The sequence below is a fragment of the Lemur catta genome, chromosome 6 (assembly GCF_020740605.2).
Source record: "Lemur catta isolate mLemCat1 chromosome 6, mLemCat1.pri, whole genome shotgun sequence".
NCBI lineage: Eukaryota > Metazoa > Chordata > Mammalia > Primates > Lemuridae > Lemur > Lemur catta.
Genome location: NC_059133.1, coordinates 20,981,095 through 21,000,612, shown reverse-complemented (window position 1 = coordinate 21,000,612; position 19,518 = coordinate 20,981,095). Strand labels below are relative to the sequence as shown.

General features: G+C 37.8%; 1 protein-coding gene across 10 annotated transcripts in view; it reads right to left on the bottom strand.

The window, feature by feature from the left end:
* The window catches only part of ANKS1B (ankyrin repeat and sterile alpha motif domain containing 1B), a 950,573-nt gene that overhangs the window by 48,253 nt on the left and 882,802 nt on the right, over positions 1 to 19,518 (bottom strand). For 4 of the 10 annotated variants that reach the window (XM_045553163.1, XM_045553164.1, XM_045553166.1 and 1 more), the window contains exons 20-21: positions 7,615 to 7,743; positions 5,601 to 5,672 (exon numbers count right to left, since the gene is read on the bottom strand). In XM_045553163.1, coding sequence (XP_045409119.1) covers positions 5,601 to 5,672; positions 7,615 to 7,743 — 201 coding nt within the window. Of the gene's footprint in view, positions 1 to 5,600; positions 5,673 to 7,614; positions 7,744 to 14,329; positions 14,405 to 19,518 lie in introns of all 10 variants that reach the window. The other 6 variants (XM_045553160.1, XM_045553168.1, XM_045553170.1 and 3 more) reach the window with 2 other exon arrangements.

The window sequence follows — 19,518 nt, the reverse complement described above, 5'->3', positions numbered from 1 at the left end:
ATAAATAAACCCGCTGAAAAGTCAAGACAACATATTTATTGCTTTGTAAAGTTCAGTCCTTTGGACATATTATTCAAAAGAGGCAACTCCTAATCAATTTAGGCACAAATTATAAAACTGTAAAATTATATATTCCATCTTTATCTACATTTCCTTCATTTTTTTCCCTTTTTGGCAATAGCCTTTAAAAACTGGAAATAAAAGTATAGGATTCCTAAGGTTTTAGATACTCTCTTAACATATATACATAGAAAACCAGGATAATGAGCAGGACACTGGCTTTATAGTTGGGGAAAAACAAATGATACAATCCAAGGCAAATATATTCATGAATTTACTCATTTTTCAAACATTTAGAGGAAAAAGCCAACACGTTTTAGCTGTTACTGACCTATGCACTTTACATGCACTATTTTTATTAACCATTACAACCTTGTAAGGTATTAATAGATCTTATATAGCAGGTGCTGGGGATACAATACATTTAGTCACTGCCCTTCAAGGCAGGGTATGAGTGACCAGATGTATACATAGTGTGATGTGAGGTAGGATAGAAGGAAGGTTCCAGGATACATGGGGTGCAGGAGTATCATATTCAAGATCCCAGGGCTAATGCATCCCCCCTCAGGAATCCTTTCAGAAACGAAGACTGTCCCTGAGCACAGATTTAGTTCCTGGCAGGGAAAACCTAATCAGTAACATAAAAGGCAGCACTAAATGAATATGTTCAGATTAAATAGATGTCTCTTACAATTCTTCACGCATTACTAATATATGTCTTTAGATTTTAATTTTAAATAGAAATGTCCATAAAGCTGTCAGGGAAAAGGAAAAAAGCAGTTAAGCTGTACTATCAAGGAGCAAAGGAATTCGTAGAACTCATTCTACCTAAAAGTATGCTTCCATATCAAAGTGGATCTAATTTCAGGCTTTTATTAAAGACAACTCCAGAAGATAAGGCATAAAATCAAAGCTTTACTTTATGAAAAATTATGGGGGTTTAATGCAAATTCCTATTGATTCTTCTTCACTAAATGCAATTCAGAAGATAATATTAAGAGGGGAACTATTTAGGGTTTAGATCCAGGGGAAAAAAAAATCTTAAGATGAAAAATCTTAAGATGGCACACAAATGTTTAGATTTATAGCATCTCTATTCATAATTGCCAAAACTAGGAAGCAACCAAGATGTCAAGGTGAATGGATAAATAAATTGTGGCACATCCAGACAATGGAATATTATTCAGCACTAAAAAGAAATGAGCTATCGAGCCATGAAAAGACATGGAGGCATCTTAAATGCATGTTGCTAAGTAAAGATGTCAGTCTGAAAAGTCTACATATTATATGATGTTCTGAAAAAGGCACAACTATAGAGGCACTAAAAAGATGAGTGGTTGCTAGGGTTGAGGGGGCTAGGGAAGGACAAAGTAGAGCAGAGGGGTTTTTTAGGGCATGAAACTATTCTGTATGATGGTAACGGCAGATACATGACTTTATGTATTTGTCAAACACTGTACCAAAGAATGAGCTCTAGGCCGGGCGCGGTGGCTCACGCCTGTAATCCTAGCTCTGGGAGGCCGAGGCGGGTGGATCGCTCGAGGTCAGGAGTTCGAGACCAGCCTGAGCAAGAGTGAGACCCCGTCTCTACTAAAAATAGAAAGAAATTATCTGGCCAACTAAAAAATATATATACAAAAAAATTAGCCGGGCATGGTGGCTCATGCCTGTAGTCCCAGCTACTAGGGAGGCTGAGGCAGTAGGATCGCTTAAGCCCAGGAGTCTGAGGTTGCTGTGAGCTAGGCTGATGCCACGGCACTCACTCTAGCCCGGGCAACAAAGTGACACTCTGTCTCAAAAAAAAAAAAAAAAAAAGAATGAGCTCTAATGTAAACCACAGACTTTAATTAATAAAAATGTCTCAATATTTTTTTGTAATTCTGACAAAGGGACCACACTAATGCTAGATATTAATAAGGGAAACTGTGAGGTGGTCGTGATAGAAGGAGTGTATGAAGAACTCTGTAATTTATGCTTAACTTTTCTGTAAACTGAAAACTGCTCTAAAAAATAAAGGATTATAGGGGAGTGAAACTACTCTGTGTGATACTATAATGGTGGATGCAGGTCCTTATTAATTTGTCCAAATGCACAGAATGTACACCCACCCGCATGAAGCCTAGTGTCAGCTGTGGACTCCGGGTGATGATGTGTCAGTGTGGGTTCATCAGTGGTAGCAAGTGCCCCACTCTGGGGGGGATACTGGTACTGAGGGAGGCTGTGCACGGGTGGGGGGAGAGGGCATACAGGACATCTCTGGACACTCTGCTCAATTTTTATGCTCTAAAAAAAGTCTACTAAAAATAAAGTCTATTACTAAAAAAAATCTTAAGACAGTTAGAAGGAGGAAAAGGCTGGTGAACCTGAGCAAACAAAGACAGAAATGATTTCATATTGCAGAATGAAGTGAATGAAAGTATCACCTAACATATGGCATTATGGCATATTTTTAGTTGAAATAATGTGTGTATTTAATAAAACACCAGGAAATTAGCATACAATTATCTTTATTTCAGAACTGGAAAGGACCTCAGATGGCTGAATGGGTTTGGGTAAACTTAGAAAGTTACTAGTTGTGACTATCAAACACTCCACATGTTTCTCAGGAGAGGGAAAACTGTTTAATTTCTGTTGGGGCAAAAGTCAATGTGTTACAATAAGTGCTCTGAAAAAAACATTTTATAGTTGCTAAGGATGCAATAAAAACTCTTCAGAAATTTTAGTTTAACACATTGGAATGTACCCCAAATTACTACACCTGAATAGTATCTGTACCAAAATGGTTTAATTTAGCCAGTACTAATCTTATAGACTCTTTGAGGGTCCCTAAAGTTAGTTATTCCTTAAAAACATAAATGACCCACCTTGGCAGCTATTTTAAAACCCAGGACAGACACATTAGAGAGGTGGTCCAGCCTAGGGATTCACAGGGTGGGTGGTGGAGCAGACTTCCTGGGTTCAAATCCTGGCTCCACACCTGCTTCCTGTATGACCAAGTTATTTAATTTCTCTTGGCCTTTGTTTCCCCATATGTGAAGTGGGGACTATAGCAATACCTACTTCATGGATTGAATGAACTAATGCATGTAAAATTTTAATTGTGGCTAAAAGGCATACTGTTAAACTGAAAATTTCTTTTTTTCAACTAAAAGAGTAAACTAGGTAAAGTTTTAATCTTCAATACTCTGGCCTATTAATATTACTGTTTATCAACTTTTTTTTTATTTCAGCTTATTATGGGAGCACAAAAGTTTAGGTTATATGCATCAACTTTTAAGGTCATTTGTGTCCTAAGGTTTTACCCATGGGGAGACTTGATTGTACTGGGACTTCTGGCTGAAATGCCACCATGTTGAAAACAGAGAAAATAGCAACTTTGGGTTCAAACTGAAAATTAACTGCAAGTTGAGATCCACACCATCTTTAGTTGGTAAAAGTTCTAATTCGCAATACAGTAGCCTCAGGTAACAGATCAAACCTACACTTCGGGTTTTGAAAGGCTCTGGTGAACACAGTGAATGTAGCTTTAGCTACTGTATCAAGGACTGAGATTTATTTAATCAAGATGGGAAATAAAGGTTTATGATAGTCTAAGAAGCAATAATGTTTCTATTTTCATGTAAACTACTTAAAATAAACACCAAGGGAAGCAAACCAGAAAAATGCCCCCCCAAACAGAAGAATAGCTTCTAAATATACGTTTTTTTCCTGTTTCATTTTAAGCAACAGGCAAGTATTTAACTAAATTATTCTCTACTGAGACTATTAAAATGGCTTTTCTATTGCTATCTGGATGCAATTTCAGGTCCACTCAATTTCAAGAAATTGACTAAAATTCAAATCACAGATCTAGTGTATTTTAAATGGTGCTACATGCACTAGGCCAACATTTACACTGATTACAACACTGAAGTAGCTGGACTTAGGTAATTTAGTTAATAATATTAAACCAGAGATGCCAAATTAATTTCTTAGACATGTTCATGAATATGTATACAATTATTATGAGGCTTGATGATTAAAAATGTTCCCGCTTTCTTCTTGTTCGTTGGTGATACAAGTTAGGTCAGATAAATATTTAGAATACAAGGTTCCCAGAATTATAAAACCAAGAAGAACTCTAAAGTGTATCTAGTCCAATGTTCTCATGTTCTAAGTAAGGAAACAGAGGCTCAGGAGAAGCAGGGGAATGTAGTGGCTAAAATCTTGGGCTTTGGAGCCAGACAGACCTGAGTTCCAGTGCCAGGTTGGCAAATTATTCCCTTTGTGTCCTTGGCTAAGTTATTTAACCTCTCTAAGCCTCAGTTTCTTCATCTGTAAAATGGGGATAATAATTGTACTGGGGTGCATTGTCATTACTCAGCAAATGTTAGCAGCTATCATATTATTATTATTAATAAAAAGTGACTCAAGGCAAATAAGCAGCAGCAGAACTAGAACTTAGAGTTTCTGACACATATCAGGGCTTTTTTCATCTAAACACAGTACCTAGGATAAAAGTTCACTGATACTGACAATTTAAGCACTGTATAACTCTACATTGAATAGACTCTTGAATTGTTCAAAATATTAAATTAGCGATTACATACCAATGTTTCAATTGCATGCAGATTCACACATATTTAGCTTTCCACAAGCAATGGATATTTCATGTTTACCTCCATAACTCTTAATAGCATAATTGCATGCTTTTAAATATTTTCCACCAAAAGCTGCTCATATAAAATAAATGATGAGACATACCGGCCACAAATAAAAGTTAGGGTTCACTCACTAGTGAATTGACTTGGGTTAGTTGCTATTACATATTGAGTAAGTATGATATTTTTGATTTGTACTATCAGTCAGATATCAGCACATCCTCTGTACATCTGCTACATAGGAAGCAAGAATAAGGGACACAAAAGGAAAAAGTCAAGTGAATCTACACTATGAGTGACATTTGCTTTGGCTAAAATAGACTACTAGGAATCCAGTAGCCACCTAATCACAGACATTTGGAATTGCCATTTTTTTGTCAACACTTGTCCTTAAATGGTTCATTCCACTCAGAGTGTTTTTCTTATATTTTGAAAAACCTAATAATCAAGAAATCTCATAAAGAATATTAGCTTTATATAATATGCCCCTAATACTTCTGCTTTTGATAATTTTTAGTTAATTAGTGGTTTTTCAGTAAATGTTCTCAGACTGTCAAGTGTGTACTTAAAACATTTTCTGGTAATAAACTAAGGATAATTTTTCTCCTAATCTGGAGAATGATTAAGATCCATATACATAAAATTAATTTTAAATATTTAAAAATAATTAAGAGCAAATGTACTGTGGTATAAATATAGCAAATATACATTAAGTCAAACTACAGGGAGATAAGCTCAAGCACAAACATGCACAAAGTCAAAACACCTTTTTATGTAACACCAATGTGATTCAGCAGACCAACAGATGAAGAAAATAGTAATTTGAAAGGTGGCAATTTGTATCCATACCCAGTATTTAGTATTTCAGCTACTAGAAATAAAATAGTTTGGCAAACTTACCCGCATTTTTGCACAAGCATCTTGGGTTGATTCTGTTCCCCTAAGTTCTTTTATCAGCATAGAACCTAAATACTAAAACACACACACACAAAAAAAAGACATATTCAATGATTTATGAAAAAGAGAGTATGAGTAATGATTTTGAAACAAACTGTGGAAGTATTACTTGCTAGGTTTCCTGGCTGTAAGTTGTTGCATAACTTTTGAAAACTAACAGTAACTAATCCTAACAAATAAATGCATTCATAGGGAGAATGCAGCAGAATTAACCATAAGTTCTGGGGGCTGTAATTGCTCTTTATAATCAAACTGCAGCATCTTCTAAAGATGCCATCTTTCAAATCATATTTAACTGCAAAATGGGGGCATCTAAAAATGTTTTCCCCTTTTTTGAGGCAGCAATGTCTGCAAAAATAAATCACACTACTATCTATGTAATTACAGGGTTGTATGAGACAGCTGAGAAGCTAAGCAACATGTCCCCCATTTGGGCTTATTCTGCTGCATAGGTAATTAACGTTAGGCTGTTCTTAGGCGGAGATGCAGTTTTGGACCATTTTCATTCACAGCTGTGTGCCCTATGGTTGATCCACCTGAGAAGGGGATGGGAGGGTGCAGGGAGAGAGAGTGTCATTCTCAGTTGTTTCTCAGGGGAGAGAGCTCAGTCCCTGGTGCAAAGTGACACTTGGAGAGTTGGATGGAGACTAAAGAAGGATGAGAAAGTCTCCTCCCAGGAATTACCTACCACCTTGCTGTTAGATCGGATCCAGTGCTGTACCACACTGCTACAAAACGCCGCTCACACTCCAGCTTTTGGCTGGGGACAAACGTCTGTTTTGCCTTTCTGTCAACTGACTCCTCTTCAACCTTATGAAGCTTCAATAGGGTTCCTTCACTTTGTCACTTTTTCCCCCTCCCTAATTGCCCTTCCATAAAAAAAGCTCTATATGTCTTTTAAAAAAGTGAATTAAAATAATTAGTTTAGAAGAGATTTGAAGGACAGTCCCAGACATGACTGGCAAACGTCCTGGGACTCTGCAGAAGTGGCAGTGGGCATCAGCAGGCTCAGCCCAGGGAAGCCCCTGACTTGCAGGGCAGGTGCACCCAAAGGCACAACAGCAGAGCTGTGGCCGGGCCTTGAAGAAAGGCATGTTCAGAAAAGCTCAGGGATTTGGGGATTGAGTTTTGGAGGAAGGAAGCATTTCAACCCTACAGTTTTGGGGCAATAGTATTGAAATAAATCCAATGCTGCAAGATAAGGAAATAGTAAAAGAGTAGCTGAAAGCACAAAATTAAAAAAAAGGCCATGTGCTATGAGAAAACCACAATGCCCACATCTTAATCAGATTAAGGTGACATTTTATTATCCTTTGGTGAAATCCTTATCTTTTAAGTAATCAGGAAAGTTCCCCCTAATTGAGACATTTCTTTTCAAGAGAGGCAGTTTCAATGAGTTGCTGAGGGTTCAGCCACTTTTTCTGCTGTAGTCATGACAACCACCACCTGACCCAAAGCCTACAGTAGATTCTGAACATTCTCACCTGTTCATATTATTCACAATTCCAAGCTAAGTATAACTATTCGCTCTCCTCTAAAAAACAACAAAGAATGCAAACCAGGATAATCCTACTGATGACTGGTAATCCTACTGGTATTTGTACAAAGTGGTAGACCCAATGTTTTGAGACCTGATGTTTGGTGAGTGAGTGGAGATGTATATAATGTGCTATATTTACACTCATTTCCATTTTAAGATCGTGCTTTATCATATGTCTTTTAAAATATACAACTATATAAGAATAAGGCAAAACAGGCCTTAAGCTCCTAAGATTAAAAGCATTTTAAAGCTCCAGTCATTTGAACTTGCTCTCAGAAGGAAAGGGAAAGTGGACGGGTAAACACTTTGGGAATCAGTGAAGGACATTTTGGCATATTTTCAATATAAATGTAAACAAACCCAAAACACATCCTCTGTCCCCACTTGTACTCAAATACTGAATTCAGGGTAACTTACAAAAGCTTTGTAATCACACGACTGGAAGATGAGCTTTTCTGGGTGATGCTGCCAGTACTGTACTGGAGTTGAGGCTGTGGCTTCATTTGGAGGTCGCAAGGTAATGGAAGGTTCTCCCCAGTCTCCTGTCTGAAAATGACATTTATTCTAGAGGCAATATGAGCAGTAAGCCAAGTTCATTCCCTGTATCTACCCTGAGTTCAACTCATACATGTGTGCTGTAACTATGTAAATGCCTTTGAGTGTATTTTATATATACAAATACTTTCACTGGTTATTATGTTTTTACGCGTGTTAGCATCAGATTTCCCAAAGCTGAGTTAATTGTTGAGGTGATGAAGAAGTTCAATTATTCCATGCTTAGAATGACACCCTAAGCTAGGTAATTTTAAAATAAAACTTTAAGATATTAATACATGATTTACTAATTCATAATTTCTCACTGCAACAGAGAACGCACAATCTTTAAAGGAATTTTTTAAGCTTGACTGAAATTTTTAGTTTGAATTGCTTTTACATTCAGAATACATAGTTCTATAAATCTCAGTTCCCAAATGTGACATGTACCATGCACTTTGCATAATTTAAATTTCTGAAAAAATGGTGCTATAAACGTGATACTAAACAAAATTTTGAAAGAAAAATTTACTAATGGGTGACAACCAGTTTCTCTCATCTGAATTCAATTGTATTGATTCAATGCCACTGTGATTGTCTTGGATGTATTCAGCTACCTTCCTCAGAAAACCTAAAGCACCGATGAAGACTAAGTTTGATCTTATGTGCATATGCATGTACTTGAGAATTCTGACTCATAAACACAAGCACATTTACAGATGATCGTGTATCATATATATTTCCATAACACAGATCTAAAATAGAAGGACATCTCATCATTTATCACTTTCCACGAGGTTAGCCTCAACTTGTTTTATGCCTATAAAATGTGAGTGTCTATAAAGTCAAAGGCCTGTGTCAGCAGGTCTTTTCTGGGCTCTACTTTGGTTTACATATTATACATTGGGACAGTTCTTACCCTTTTCCATGGTAAAGAGGCTAAGTTTTCAAAATTCAGTTCTTAGTTCTCAAATGGACATAACTAAAACTAGATAACAGGCAGATTTCCAAAGCCACTCTTTTATAACCTAGCTCTGGCTGGTCTTATACAGAATTATGAGAAATTGCTTTTAAGTAGTTGGAGGAGTGTAAAATGGTCTCATGAACTCCAAAACCAAGTAACATCTTGGTTAGAGCACAAGTACTAGCAAATGGGTTGACATACTGTAGGATTTCTTAAAAAGGATTTTCAAAGAGTCTAGGCCAAGAAGGCAAAAGTTTGGATGCAGGTGTATGCTTTGGAAGGGAAAGGGAGTCCATAGATTTTATTAAAATCTTTGAAAGGATTTAGAAACCCGAAAAGGTTAAAAACCATAGTTCTCCAGGAAGGGTTTAAATAAGCTGTGTGTGTTGGGGGAGAAGACGAGCATTCCAATGTTCTCAGTGTGGTTTGGACTCACATTAGGTGCAGCTGCCAATAGTAGAAAGTCCTATCTAGAGGACTTCAGTAATGCACAGGGGTTTTCATAGCAGTAGAGAGCCTGAAGCTTTTCTCCTTGAGTTGGGTCACTTTCAATTGTAGGAGGAGCAAAGTTAGCATCATGCTGTTTCTTAGCTTCCCACTGTAGTGCACGGCCAGTCGGAACTGCTCTGGCGCTTCTCTCACGCCCCGTTCTGAGCTACGACCCTTGCTAGTTTTGTTCTAGTTGCTAACTTGCTTGTATATTGCTTGATCCCCTATTCCTTGCCTGTTGGTACTGTTCAGACTTAACCTGTAATATTTTTAGCATTTTTGTCTGTTTTATGACCCATCCCTGACTCATTCCTGAGTTATTCTCTTTATATTTATAAGAATTTTTATTTTGTAAAAGCAATAACCGACTGTAATTAATTTTAGGATTAAGTTTTTCTCTGGCTTCATATTTTCATTTTTTCTGTTCCTTCACTCTCAAATGTCTTGACCTTTGTTATCTCTCCAGTCTTTATTTCAACTGGCTATGATTTGCTCTCAGAAAACTAGTATAAAATTCAAAATGTGGGATATGTGAATTTCAATATTATTTTGAAGTGCAGTGTAATATAAACTTTAAGTGATAATAGCTTTAAATTCTGGAAACATGCATTATGGGTTCTTAAATAAAAGCTCTACCCAAATCTAGCAAATCATCTTCTAATCTCCCCCATTAAACTTCTCCCCCCCTTCCTCCCCTTCTCTCCCTCCCTCGATAAAGCAACAACAACATAGCAAACAGGTATTGTACATTTAAGTCACAGGTAACACTGTTAACGGAACAACAAGTTGGCACACAACTCCGTGGAATGATACAAAAGGAGGATCTGGTTGACTTCAAAAGATCCTTCAATCCAGTGTCTGCTGATGTGACAACGCAAACCAAGCATCAGATCTTCATGTTAGCCCTCTTATCATTTAGCAGAGGTGTACCTTGGCCAAGCTCAACAGGCAGTTTTCAAAAGAGTCTGAACATGGCATGTGCTGGGGGCACCGTGGGTTGCAGGGCAGGGCCGGGAATAGGGCTGGGGGAGGGTATGGGTGGGGTAAAGCTGGGGTTATGGGGCCATTTTCACGTGTTAGTACATTAAGCATGCAAATCATAGGCAAACTCATTCTCTAACTGTTCAATTAACTCACACACTTTTATAATTAAACTTTAATGTGAGTTCCATACACTGAAAGCCAGAATTACAGCCAAATGCTGATCCAAATATTTACATCATCCACATAAGTTGTAGCAGCCATTTAGGGAACAACAAGCCCCAGCACATACAACCTCAGTCTGGAAATCACTGAGATCTCTTATTTGATCACCACTTAAAGAAATTAGTGGCACATCCTTTTAACTCTGTTTAGACAGCACCATCATCTGCTCTCCTACGACTCCACTTTGTCCAGAAATCACTAAGCACCTGCTTTGAATCCAGAGTGATTTGATAGGACCTCCCCTGGGTGCTATGGAAGGAGATAATTACAGGGAAGAGAAAGATAATTCTTACTTCATTTTCTTTGTGGCCTTGAAACATTGCTCCAGTCCAAATATTTTAAAACTTTCAATAGGGACTGAATCTATCTTTCTGGAAAGAGACACTGAGTTTTGTCATATTTAGTGCTATTTCCAGAAATTCGTTTTCAAACAGAGGAAAAAGTTTTCTTAAGATTGAATTTATAAAAAAAAATAAATTTCTTTTCTTCTTGGAAATTCATCAATTTCTTCTTGCTTTCTTTTTTTTTAACCTTAGTTCTAATAATATTTAGAAGACAATCAGTAGATGTTGGTACTTCACTTTGGAATTAATATAATGGGAATGGATGGACTCCAACAACTGGACTTAACATGACACTACTGTAAAGAACAGGTATGACCTTGGCCCTTGGCTAGAATTCAGCTTTACCTGGTTGACTGCCAGTAAAAACAAAAGAGTTCAGAGAACAAGGGTGCCTTAGGTCTCAACCCTCCTGGAGGCTGAATTACAGCAGGAATGAGCTATGGAGGAATTAGGTAGAGTAGTTACTAAATGCAGTGGCAGAAGAGGCCAAAAAATAAATTAAGATTTTTGCCTCATACATAAAAGAATTCTGAATCCTTAAATGCAGTTTTAGGTCTTGTTTAATAATACATTCATGTCTACATAATACGTGTATTTCCTCAGGCAAAAATTTTTAATTAAATTTAATAATTTCCGACTTTTAAAAAATGCTTATTAAATATTAAATAACAATCTAACAGACCTAAGAAACTTTTACCTTAATAACTGCTCATGGTTTATAATCAAAGCTTACCTTTTTTTTTTTTTTTTTTTTAAGAGACAGGGTCCCAATTCTGTCACCCAGACTGGAGTATGGTGGCCTGATCATAGCTCCCTGCAACCTTGAACTCCTGGGGTCAAATGATCCTCCCTCACTCGGCCTCCTGAGTGACTGAGACTATAGGTGCATACGACCACACCTGGCTAATTTATTTTTTATGTTTTGTAGAGATGGGATCTTGCTATGCTGCCCAGCCTGGTCTCAAATTCCTGGCCTCAAGCAATCCTCCCACCTCAGCCTCCCAGAGTGCTGGGATTATGGGAGTGAGCCACCATGCCTAGCCATAATCAAAGCTTATCTTTAATGAAAAGTAGATCTAAACATAGGTAACAATGATGCAATAATATTTAATTAGATATAGTAGGAAAAGTTTAGTATAGATTTCTGTCGTATTTTAAACTATTACTGACAGTGAGAAAGTAAAATGATTCAAGGTACTCCTAATAAATATCTTCAGGCTATTTCTTTAGTGCTTTAAATACTTACAGAAAATCTTTCCTTTAGGTTCATGTATTTGAATAATCTTAATATCTCAAGAATTTTGTCATAGCTTAAAAACCTCACTTATTTGGTATTTATTATTTTTTATATGTATGCCTTAAGGCTTTTTCAGGTTTTTATAAACACACTAAAGGACATCAATTACACAAAGGAAAAATCTACATCATTCAGTATCTCTTCAAATGCAAATAAAAACCAACCTTCTAACATAAAAGAAAAACATAATTTGAGGTTAGAATTTTAAATGCAGAGTTGATTTTATTTAACAGGTATTTAGCAACTGCCAACTATAAATTCATAATCTGGCTGAGTTTAAAGGGCTATAATTGGGCCACATCTAATATAATATAATTAAATTAAGCATTCTATTATACCACCAGCTGAAAAGTCTAAAACCATTAACTTAACTTAGCTATGAAACATAAAAGAAATTCACAGAATCTCAACTGGATGGCAGATTCTAAAATGCAGCTTTTAAACTTTGCATTATTTCAAAAGGTGGCAAATAGCTGCAAGTTTTTAGGTCACACACACAAGACACCTAAGGCAAACTCTAAAATAGATCATACAATGTACTGTCTCTCCCCCAAAGGGAAGCTGAATATTACCTATTCTATATGCTCTAAGAATAAAAAAGGAAAAACATTCTTTATATTCTTATTTTCTTCTTGAGAAAAAAGTTTCCCAAGGACGTCAGTAAATAATTAGAAGCCACGATTATGACTTAGCTTTCTAATATTAACAGAAAGGAAAGGCATGGTATTTTCCAAGCCTTGTATTATTCTTTCAAAATTTTTTTAAAATTAGGATTTAATTGATTTTTTTAAATAGAAGCTTTTAAATCTTTTCTACTAGGAACTTCTACCCACCTGCTTGTAAATTTAGATCTGAGTATTAACAAACATTGTTCTCTATTTCTGCAGAACACTTAACGAAAAACTAAAATGGTTTTAAATGACAATTGTTACTTTAAGGTTTTATTTTCAGTAATTCTGACAAATTTCAGAGATGGGCTACCCAAACATACATAAGATATACGTGATAACATTTACACTTGGAAACCTCTAAGGCTTTGAAGAATGCTACATACAGCTCTATGTTTATAAGTATGTATACATATATTTGGATGTGAATGTAAAGAAAGGGCCTCCTACAAACGCTCACACACATCTGAAAGCAGGATGCTGCAGTTGTCCTTTAAAAAAATCTTCAAGAATAAAGAATGCTAGTTTGGTCAAATGCAGTTGGTTATCTGAATTTTTTCGTTTTGATGATAAAGAGCAGAGATGGCCACTTCTGAACACATAGAAGCTTTAGTTAGCATTTATGGGTTCAGGAGGAACTGCTAGACCATGTGAGCACCAGCACCAGGCAATATATAGACACCACAGTCCTCAGAGCCAAAAGTCCCATGCATAGGAGGACAGATGTGGCTGACGCAGCATCATCCCAAAAGGCACTTCACAACAACGCCCGTGAGACACTCCTTCACATGCCACCCCGAGAATTCTGCTCAGTGATTCTCAACCAAACGTCTCAACCTCTCAGACAGCAGGCTAGCCAATGGGGGAAATTTAACAGGATGTGAAAATAGAATTGTCTTTTAAAATACGAGACATAAAACCCCCAAACATTTACATGTTTACTGTCCAAATGAAAAGGATTTTTGCTAAAATATGCAAAGGTGAAATGTGAACATTTGAGTATTAAGCAGCTCAGAGTAAAATGGGTCACAATTTCACACACATTGCAAAGATCAATTCAGTATTGTCAAATGGAAAAAGGCTGAGAACCACTTTGTAGCTGTAACAGCGCCTCTCCCGCTTAGCTTCCTCCCACATTTGCATAAAATGTATACAGAATATCATGCAAATCATACTCAAATATTTCTCACAAGTAAAGCACATGAATCTTTGAGAACCATTAGACACAAAAGGTTGAATAGCCCATGGACATGAAGAAGTACAAAATGGGGAAAAATAACACTGATATGTACATGTTATTTTATATATATTGATATCAATTTACCCTTTTCCTTTTTCCTGTAAAAGCAAGTTAACACAGATGCCTGAAATGAAAATCAAAACTCACATGGGACAGATTTTAACTGTAGACTTTAAAACCAAATATGTTTTTCATTTTAGAACAATGTTTGCACATCAACTAGTCACGAGGCACAGTAAATGAAGTATAATAGACAAAGAATCTCAGGAATCAAGAGACATTACAAATTTCTGCATTGCCAGGACACAGTACCTATAGCTGTTGACAACATTTTGCAACACATCACAAAGCGCAAATTCAGGAGGAGAAAATAACCATTTGTAACCTTACATTATGAACCTGATGGATCGCTGAGAAAGGAAATCCAGCATTCTGATTGGTCCATATTTCACAGACAGACGACTGCTGATATAAACAGAAAACTATCTTATCTTGTCAATATTTAAAACATGGCAGCTACCAAGGTAGCATCCAGGAAGGGAAAGAGGAAAATAATAAAATGTAAAGAATCACATTTCTTTTAAAAAACCTCAAAAAACCTTTTAGGATGCCCAAGGTTTAAAAATTGACTTCTAAGTCATTCATTTTGCTTAAAAACATTTTGGGTTGGCTGGAATAAAAAAGATTATTATGCATTAGTGTTACAGCAAGGGACATTACCAATAAAATCACACCCTGGAAGAAGCAAACTGTGTTTTACATTTGCCAAAAAGAATGGAAATATCTTCCCTCTTCATGTCGGTACTTTCGGAGGATAAATATTTTCATTAACTTCAAGAAAGATGGGGAAAAAAAACTTTTAACATAGGTCAACATTTTTTATTTTCTTATCTTCAATGACCAAGAACAAACAATGCAATAAAATGACATTTCTTACTTAGTCATTGCTCCATTTGATAAACCTAGAAGATACTTATGCCTCCAGAGGTTCTCAGGGGCAAACGTCTGTAGTTAACGAAGGAAGAAGTGTCGATTTGCTACCCGGCACTTCTTCCTGGAATGGTGGTGGAGGAGGCAGAAAGGAGGCTGGAGCAGTGAAAGGTTGGGCTCAGGGAAACTGAGTTTCTGGGAACAGCATTTGTGAGTTTAATCAGTCAGCTCCATGATTCTGGCTCTCCACCACGCATCATTAACAGCCTACGGCAATCATGTTTGCTCAGAACGAAACACCGGACTAACCAGCAACCCCTCCCAGGAGTAACCGCATAAACCGCCAAATAAACCGACTTGGCTTGACCTTTCCAGAGTTCTTTTCCTGCATGTCATTGTTCTAAAAGACACTGTGAAATTGAATCACAGAAAATGGCAGAGTGCCTGAACGCATTCAGCAAGCACTCCGAGCAACCCCGGAGTTCATAAGCAGACCGTACAAAGATCATCGCAGGGAGGAGGTAAGCACATAACCGCGATATGGTTTAGAAACCCAGCGAAGAACGGTATCATCAGCAAACACATTATGGAAAAGAAAGCTTACCCCTAGGAAAAAGTTTCCCCACTCCACCCTCCCAGGAATGCTCACGAGAATGTTAACATCTCTCTATTTAGGTACAACAGCATCTCCACACACACCTGCACCTTTGCTTTCCATCCCTTCTGTCATCTGGGTGGCTTGCTGGGGACAGACTGTCAGGAAAACTGGCAGTCTGTTAAGGAAGTTAGGTCCCTAGGGTATTACCAAAGTCACTACTGACTACTTCCAATTTTAAGCAGCTCTGCTATTCTCAGTCCCCTCTCTAATAATCTTGCTACTTTGTCCACAGGGGGAGGATCTTCCTTTCAAAAATTAATTCTCTAGTAAGTTAAGTCTTGGGCCCCCACCCCTCGTCTCCAATAGCTGTCATCTGATTTAAATATACCAACTGCAGGCCTTAGTTGGATTACCATCTTACCTGGAGCCAAATGTACTTCTACCGTACCCCGACCTGCTCAGCACTCTCACCCACGGTCCTGAGCTAATTCTTTTACACGAATCACATCTTCTACAACTTTCTAGTGCTGGTAATAACCCAGGGACCACCTGTCATCTGACAGATGAAGACACAGACATTCAGAGAGGTTAGGTGGCTTGCTCAGGCCACACAGGCGAGTGGCACAAGGTGTCAGCCTGCTGGGATGGTAAGGAAGGCGTGTGAGCCTAGTATTGACATCACTGGAAGGCAGAGGGCAGCTCCAGTTACATGGACCTTGTTTTCCTGATCCCGAAACAAGTGTACTTAAATGCAACTAGTTCATAGAACAGCCTCAATTCTACAGGGGTTCAAACACCTAAAAATTTTATTGTTTTCCAATCATTACTCCCAAGTAGGCCGTGCCCAATCTCCCCACCCTGATGGGCACCAGACCACTTCACATTTTGGACAGACTGGATAACTTCCTGGTCACTTTGAGTCACAAAGAATCCATTTTGTATAAAATCCAGTCTTATATCTGATTCAAACTTTTCCTTCTCTCAGGATGCACCAGTCTTGGGGCTTAAGCAATCTGAGATGGGTTAGAGAGCCTTGGCTTGTATTTTGTCTTTTCCTAGGAGAAGGGATGGTAGGGTGGCATGGTGTATCTCAGATGTTCCCCACCCCAACCTCTACCTCCTTCGTGTGTTTGGTTGAGGAAGATGGTCTGGGAGAAGGATGAGGGCTTCTTTCTTGTCTGGCTGGGTTGAATTCTCTCTGACGGTTGTCACTGCTTTTCAGCTAACACTAATGTGGCCTCCTAAGTGCTCTGTGGAGCAGGAGCCCCAACCCAGGCTCTCCTGCGTGCCCGTGTAGGGCTTCAGAGTGTGCAGTGCTTAGTTCCTACAAGAAAATCCCCACTTAGCGTGCTGTGACACAAATAAGAGCCCACAAAATTCCAACAGTCACACAAAATTACCAGAGTGAAGGAGGGAAGAGAGGATCTTGTGCCATATTTGTTTCATTGTAAAAAATTCATATAAAAATTTCCTCAATGAAGAAAAAAGAACCCACCTCTAGTCATATACATTGCAGAGAGTTCATACATGGCTTATACACATTTTTACAGAAGTTATAATAAATATTTTCCATTTATAAGTTATGTTTTGAACTAAAAAAAGTAAAACCTCTACAATTTCTAACATAGTTATGCACTGCATAACGACATTTCGGTCAAGAACAGACTGAATACATTACAGTGGTCCTGTAAGATTATAATACAGTATTTTTACTGTACCTTTTTACATTTAGATACACATAGATAGGAAAATACTTACCATTGTCTTATGACTGCCTACAGTATTCAGTACAGTAACATGCCGTACAGGGTTGTAGCCTGGGAGCAATAGGCTACATCGTATAGGCTAAGTGTGTGGTAAGCTATACCATCTAGACTTCCGTAAGTACACTCTGTGATATTCGCGCAAAGATGAAATTGCATGATGACACATTTCTCAGAATGTAGCCTCATCATTAATCAAAGCATGACTGTAATTGTGTGAGTCAGCGCAAATGGTAAAAAGTCAGAATTTTAAAACAGAGTTTAAAATAAAGGCAGTTAACTGTGTTTTAGTTATGGAGGTTTTTTTTTAAGCTGATACATTCCAGGTATCATAGTAATTCTATTGGCAGTAATAATTCATCAGGTTCGTAGAGCAGCAACTTAAGGTGGACCAGCTATAAATGGTGTATTCATAATATGAAATGGCTCTTCTCTTAGATACAGGGGTATAGACCGGGTGCTGGAATGAGTTTTTTAAATGCAAGGGAGTTTCCACTGCAGAAATTCATTATATTTACGAAGACCATATGTTGGAGTACAACAGGCATTGAAATACTGAGTCTTGAAAAGTTTTGAGAAGAAAAATAGAATAGCAGTGATAAAATTTCATCCAGGGCCAAAATTCCTAGAAAAGTAGCGATTTAAATCTAAGTTTTAATTAAGCGTTAGAATGTCTTCATCTGTAAGGAAGAAGAATAATAGTATCTGCCCTACTTATTTCGCCAGGTTGCTGTGCAGCTCCTGTCAAGTTTCCTGAGAGAGGAAACTTTTTCACAGCTAAATTTCTAGGGCCTGGAACACAGGACCTCAAACATTTGCTATATGAATAGAATCATATAATATATCCAAAAGTTCTTGGTAAATGGCAAAGCGCTACTATACAAACATTAGTCACTACTGTTATTCGTGATCATTTGTAATAATAGGTCTGCTTTATTGGTGCCACTTGTGCCTTTAGTAAACTATGTCGCTGCCAACACACTTCTGGTAAAATGCACCAGAAATTAATCTTGAAGACTTCTTGCTAGAAAAGTCCTCATTTTTCCTGATAAAGGCTGAAAATGGGCTGCCAGCTTTGCTGGAGAGAGAAGGAACATTTGTCATTAGTGCACATATGTGCCAAAGGGCTGCTTGCAGAGAGCTCGGAAACAATTGTGTAAAAGAATGTTAATCATACCCCCTTGCAATTTCATTTGCTTATGCATTTTCTCTCAATTCCTTATCCACATATACTGCAAAGGCTAATTTAGTTTTTCTGAACCTGAATCACTGTGAAATACAAACAAATGGGGGTTATGTAAAGATAGAGTAGACATACAATTGAGATATTTTCAATAATTTAATGTTTACTTCTTTGATGATGAAGTCAACACACATTTGAAGGTGTATCATTTTACCTTTAGTTCAGACCTCTTCCTTGGCTCTGGAACTGTTTTCTTAATATATAACACACATCTCGTTCTTGTTACCATCTTGTACTGCAGATTACCATGACTTCAGTTCAGAAAACACAACACAATTGCATTCAAATCTGATCACAAAATAAAAAGGATGTTACCAATTTCCAAAGTTTTCCTCCTAAAAATGGACTTCTCTGCTGCTCAGTTGATACAGTAACAATCCATAGTTTATAATAAATTCTCTCTCCTTCGTCATCTACTTTGCTCTCTCTATTGGAGCATTCTTGAAAAGTGCTATAACATCTTCCATTAAAAGCAAACTTCCCTTGATGCAATGTCATCCTCAATCTCCTGCTCAATTTCTGTTCTTTAAGCAAAGCTTCCTGACAGGTGTCTCCAATTTCTCTTTTCCTGTCCTCACCTGAGCCCACTCTACTGAAACGGAAACAACTTTTCATTTTCCTTAACCTGTCTGGCCCCCTTGATCACTCCTCCCATTTCATAGCCTCTTTTGCTGGTTCCAGTTACCTGACCATCCCTGGAGTAGCAGTCCTCAATCCTTCTCCAGTCCTGCTTGGCTATAGTAGGTGGTCTCATCCAGCCTTGACTCCTAAATTTCTATCTCCAGCACAGACTTCTTCTCTAAACCCCAGACTTGGACATCCAGCTGCCTACCTGACCCCTCTACTGTGACACCCCTTCTCCCAGCTGCTCGGTCTCAAAACACTGGAGCTGTCCTTTCTCTTACCTTCCACATTCAATCCAGCAGCAAAGCCCGTTCAATCTGCTTCTAAGATCTTCTTGTTCTCCTGTCACTACCTGATCCAAGCTACTCCCTTTGCTCACTTGGATTCTTCCATTGGCTTCCTAACTGGTCTCACTGCTTTC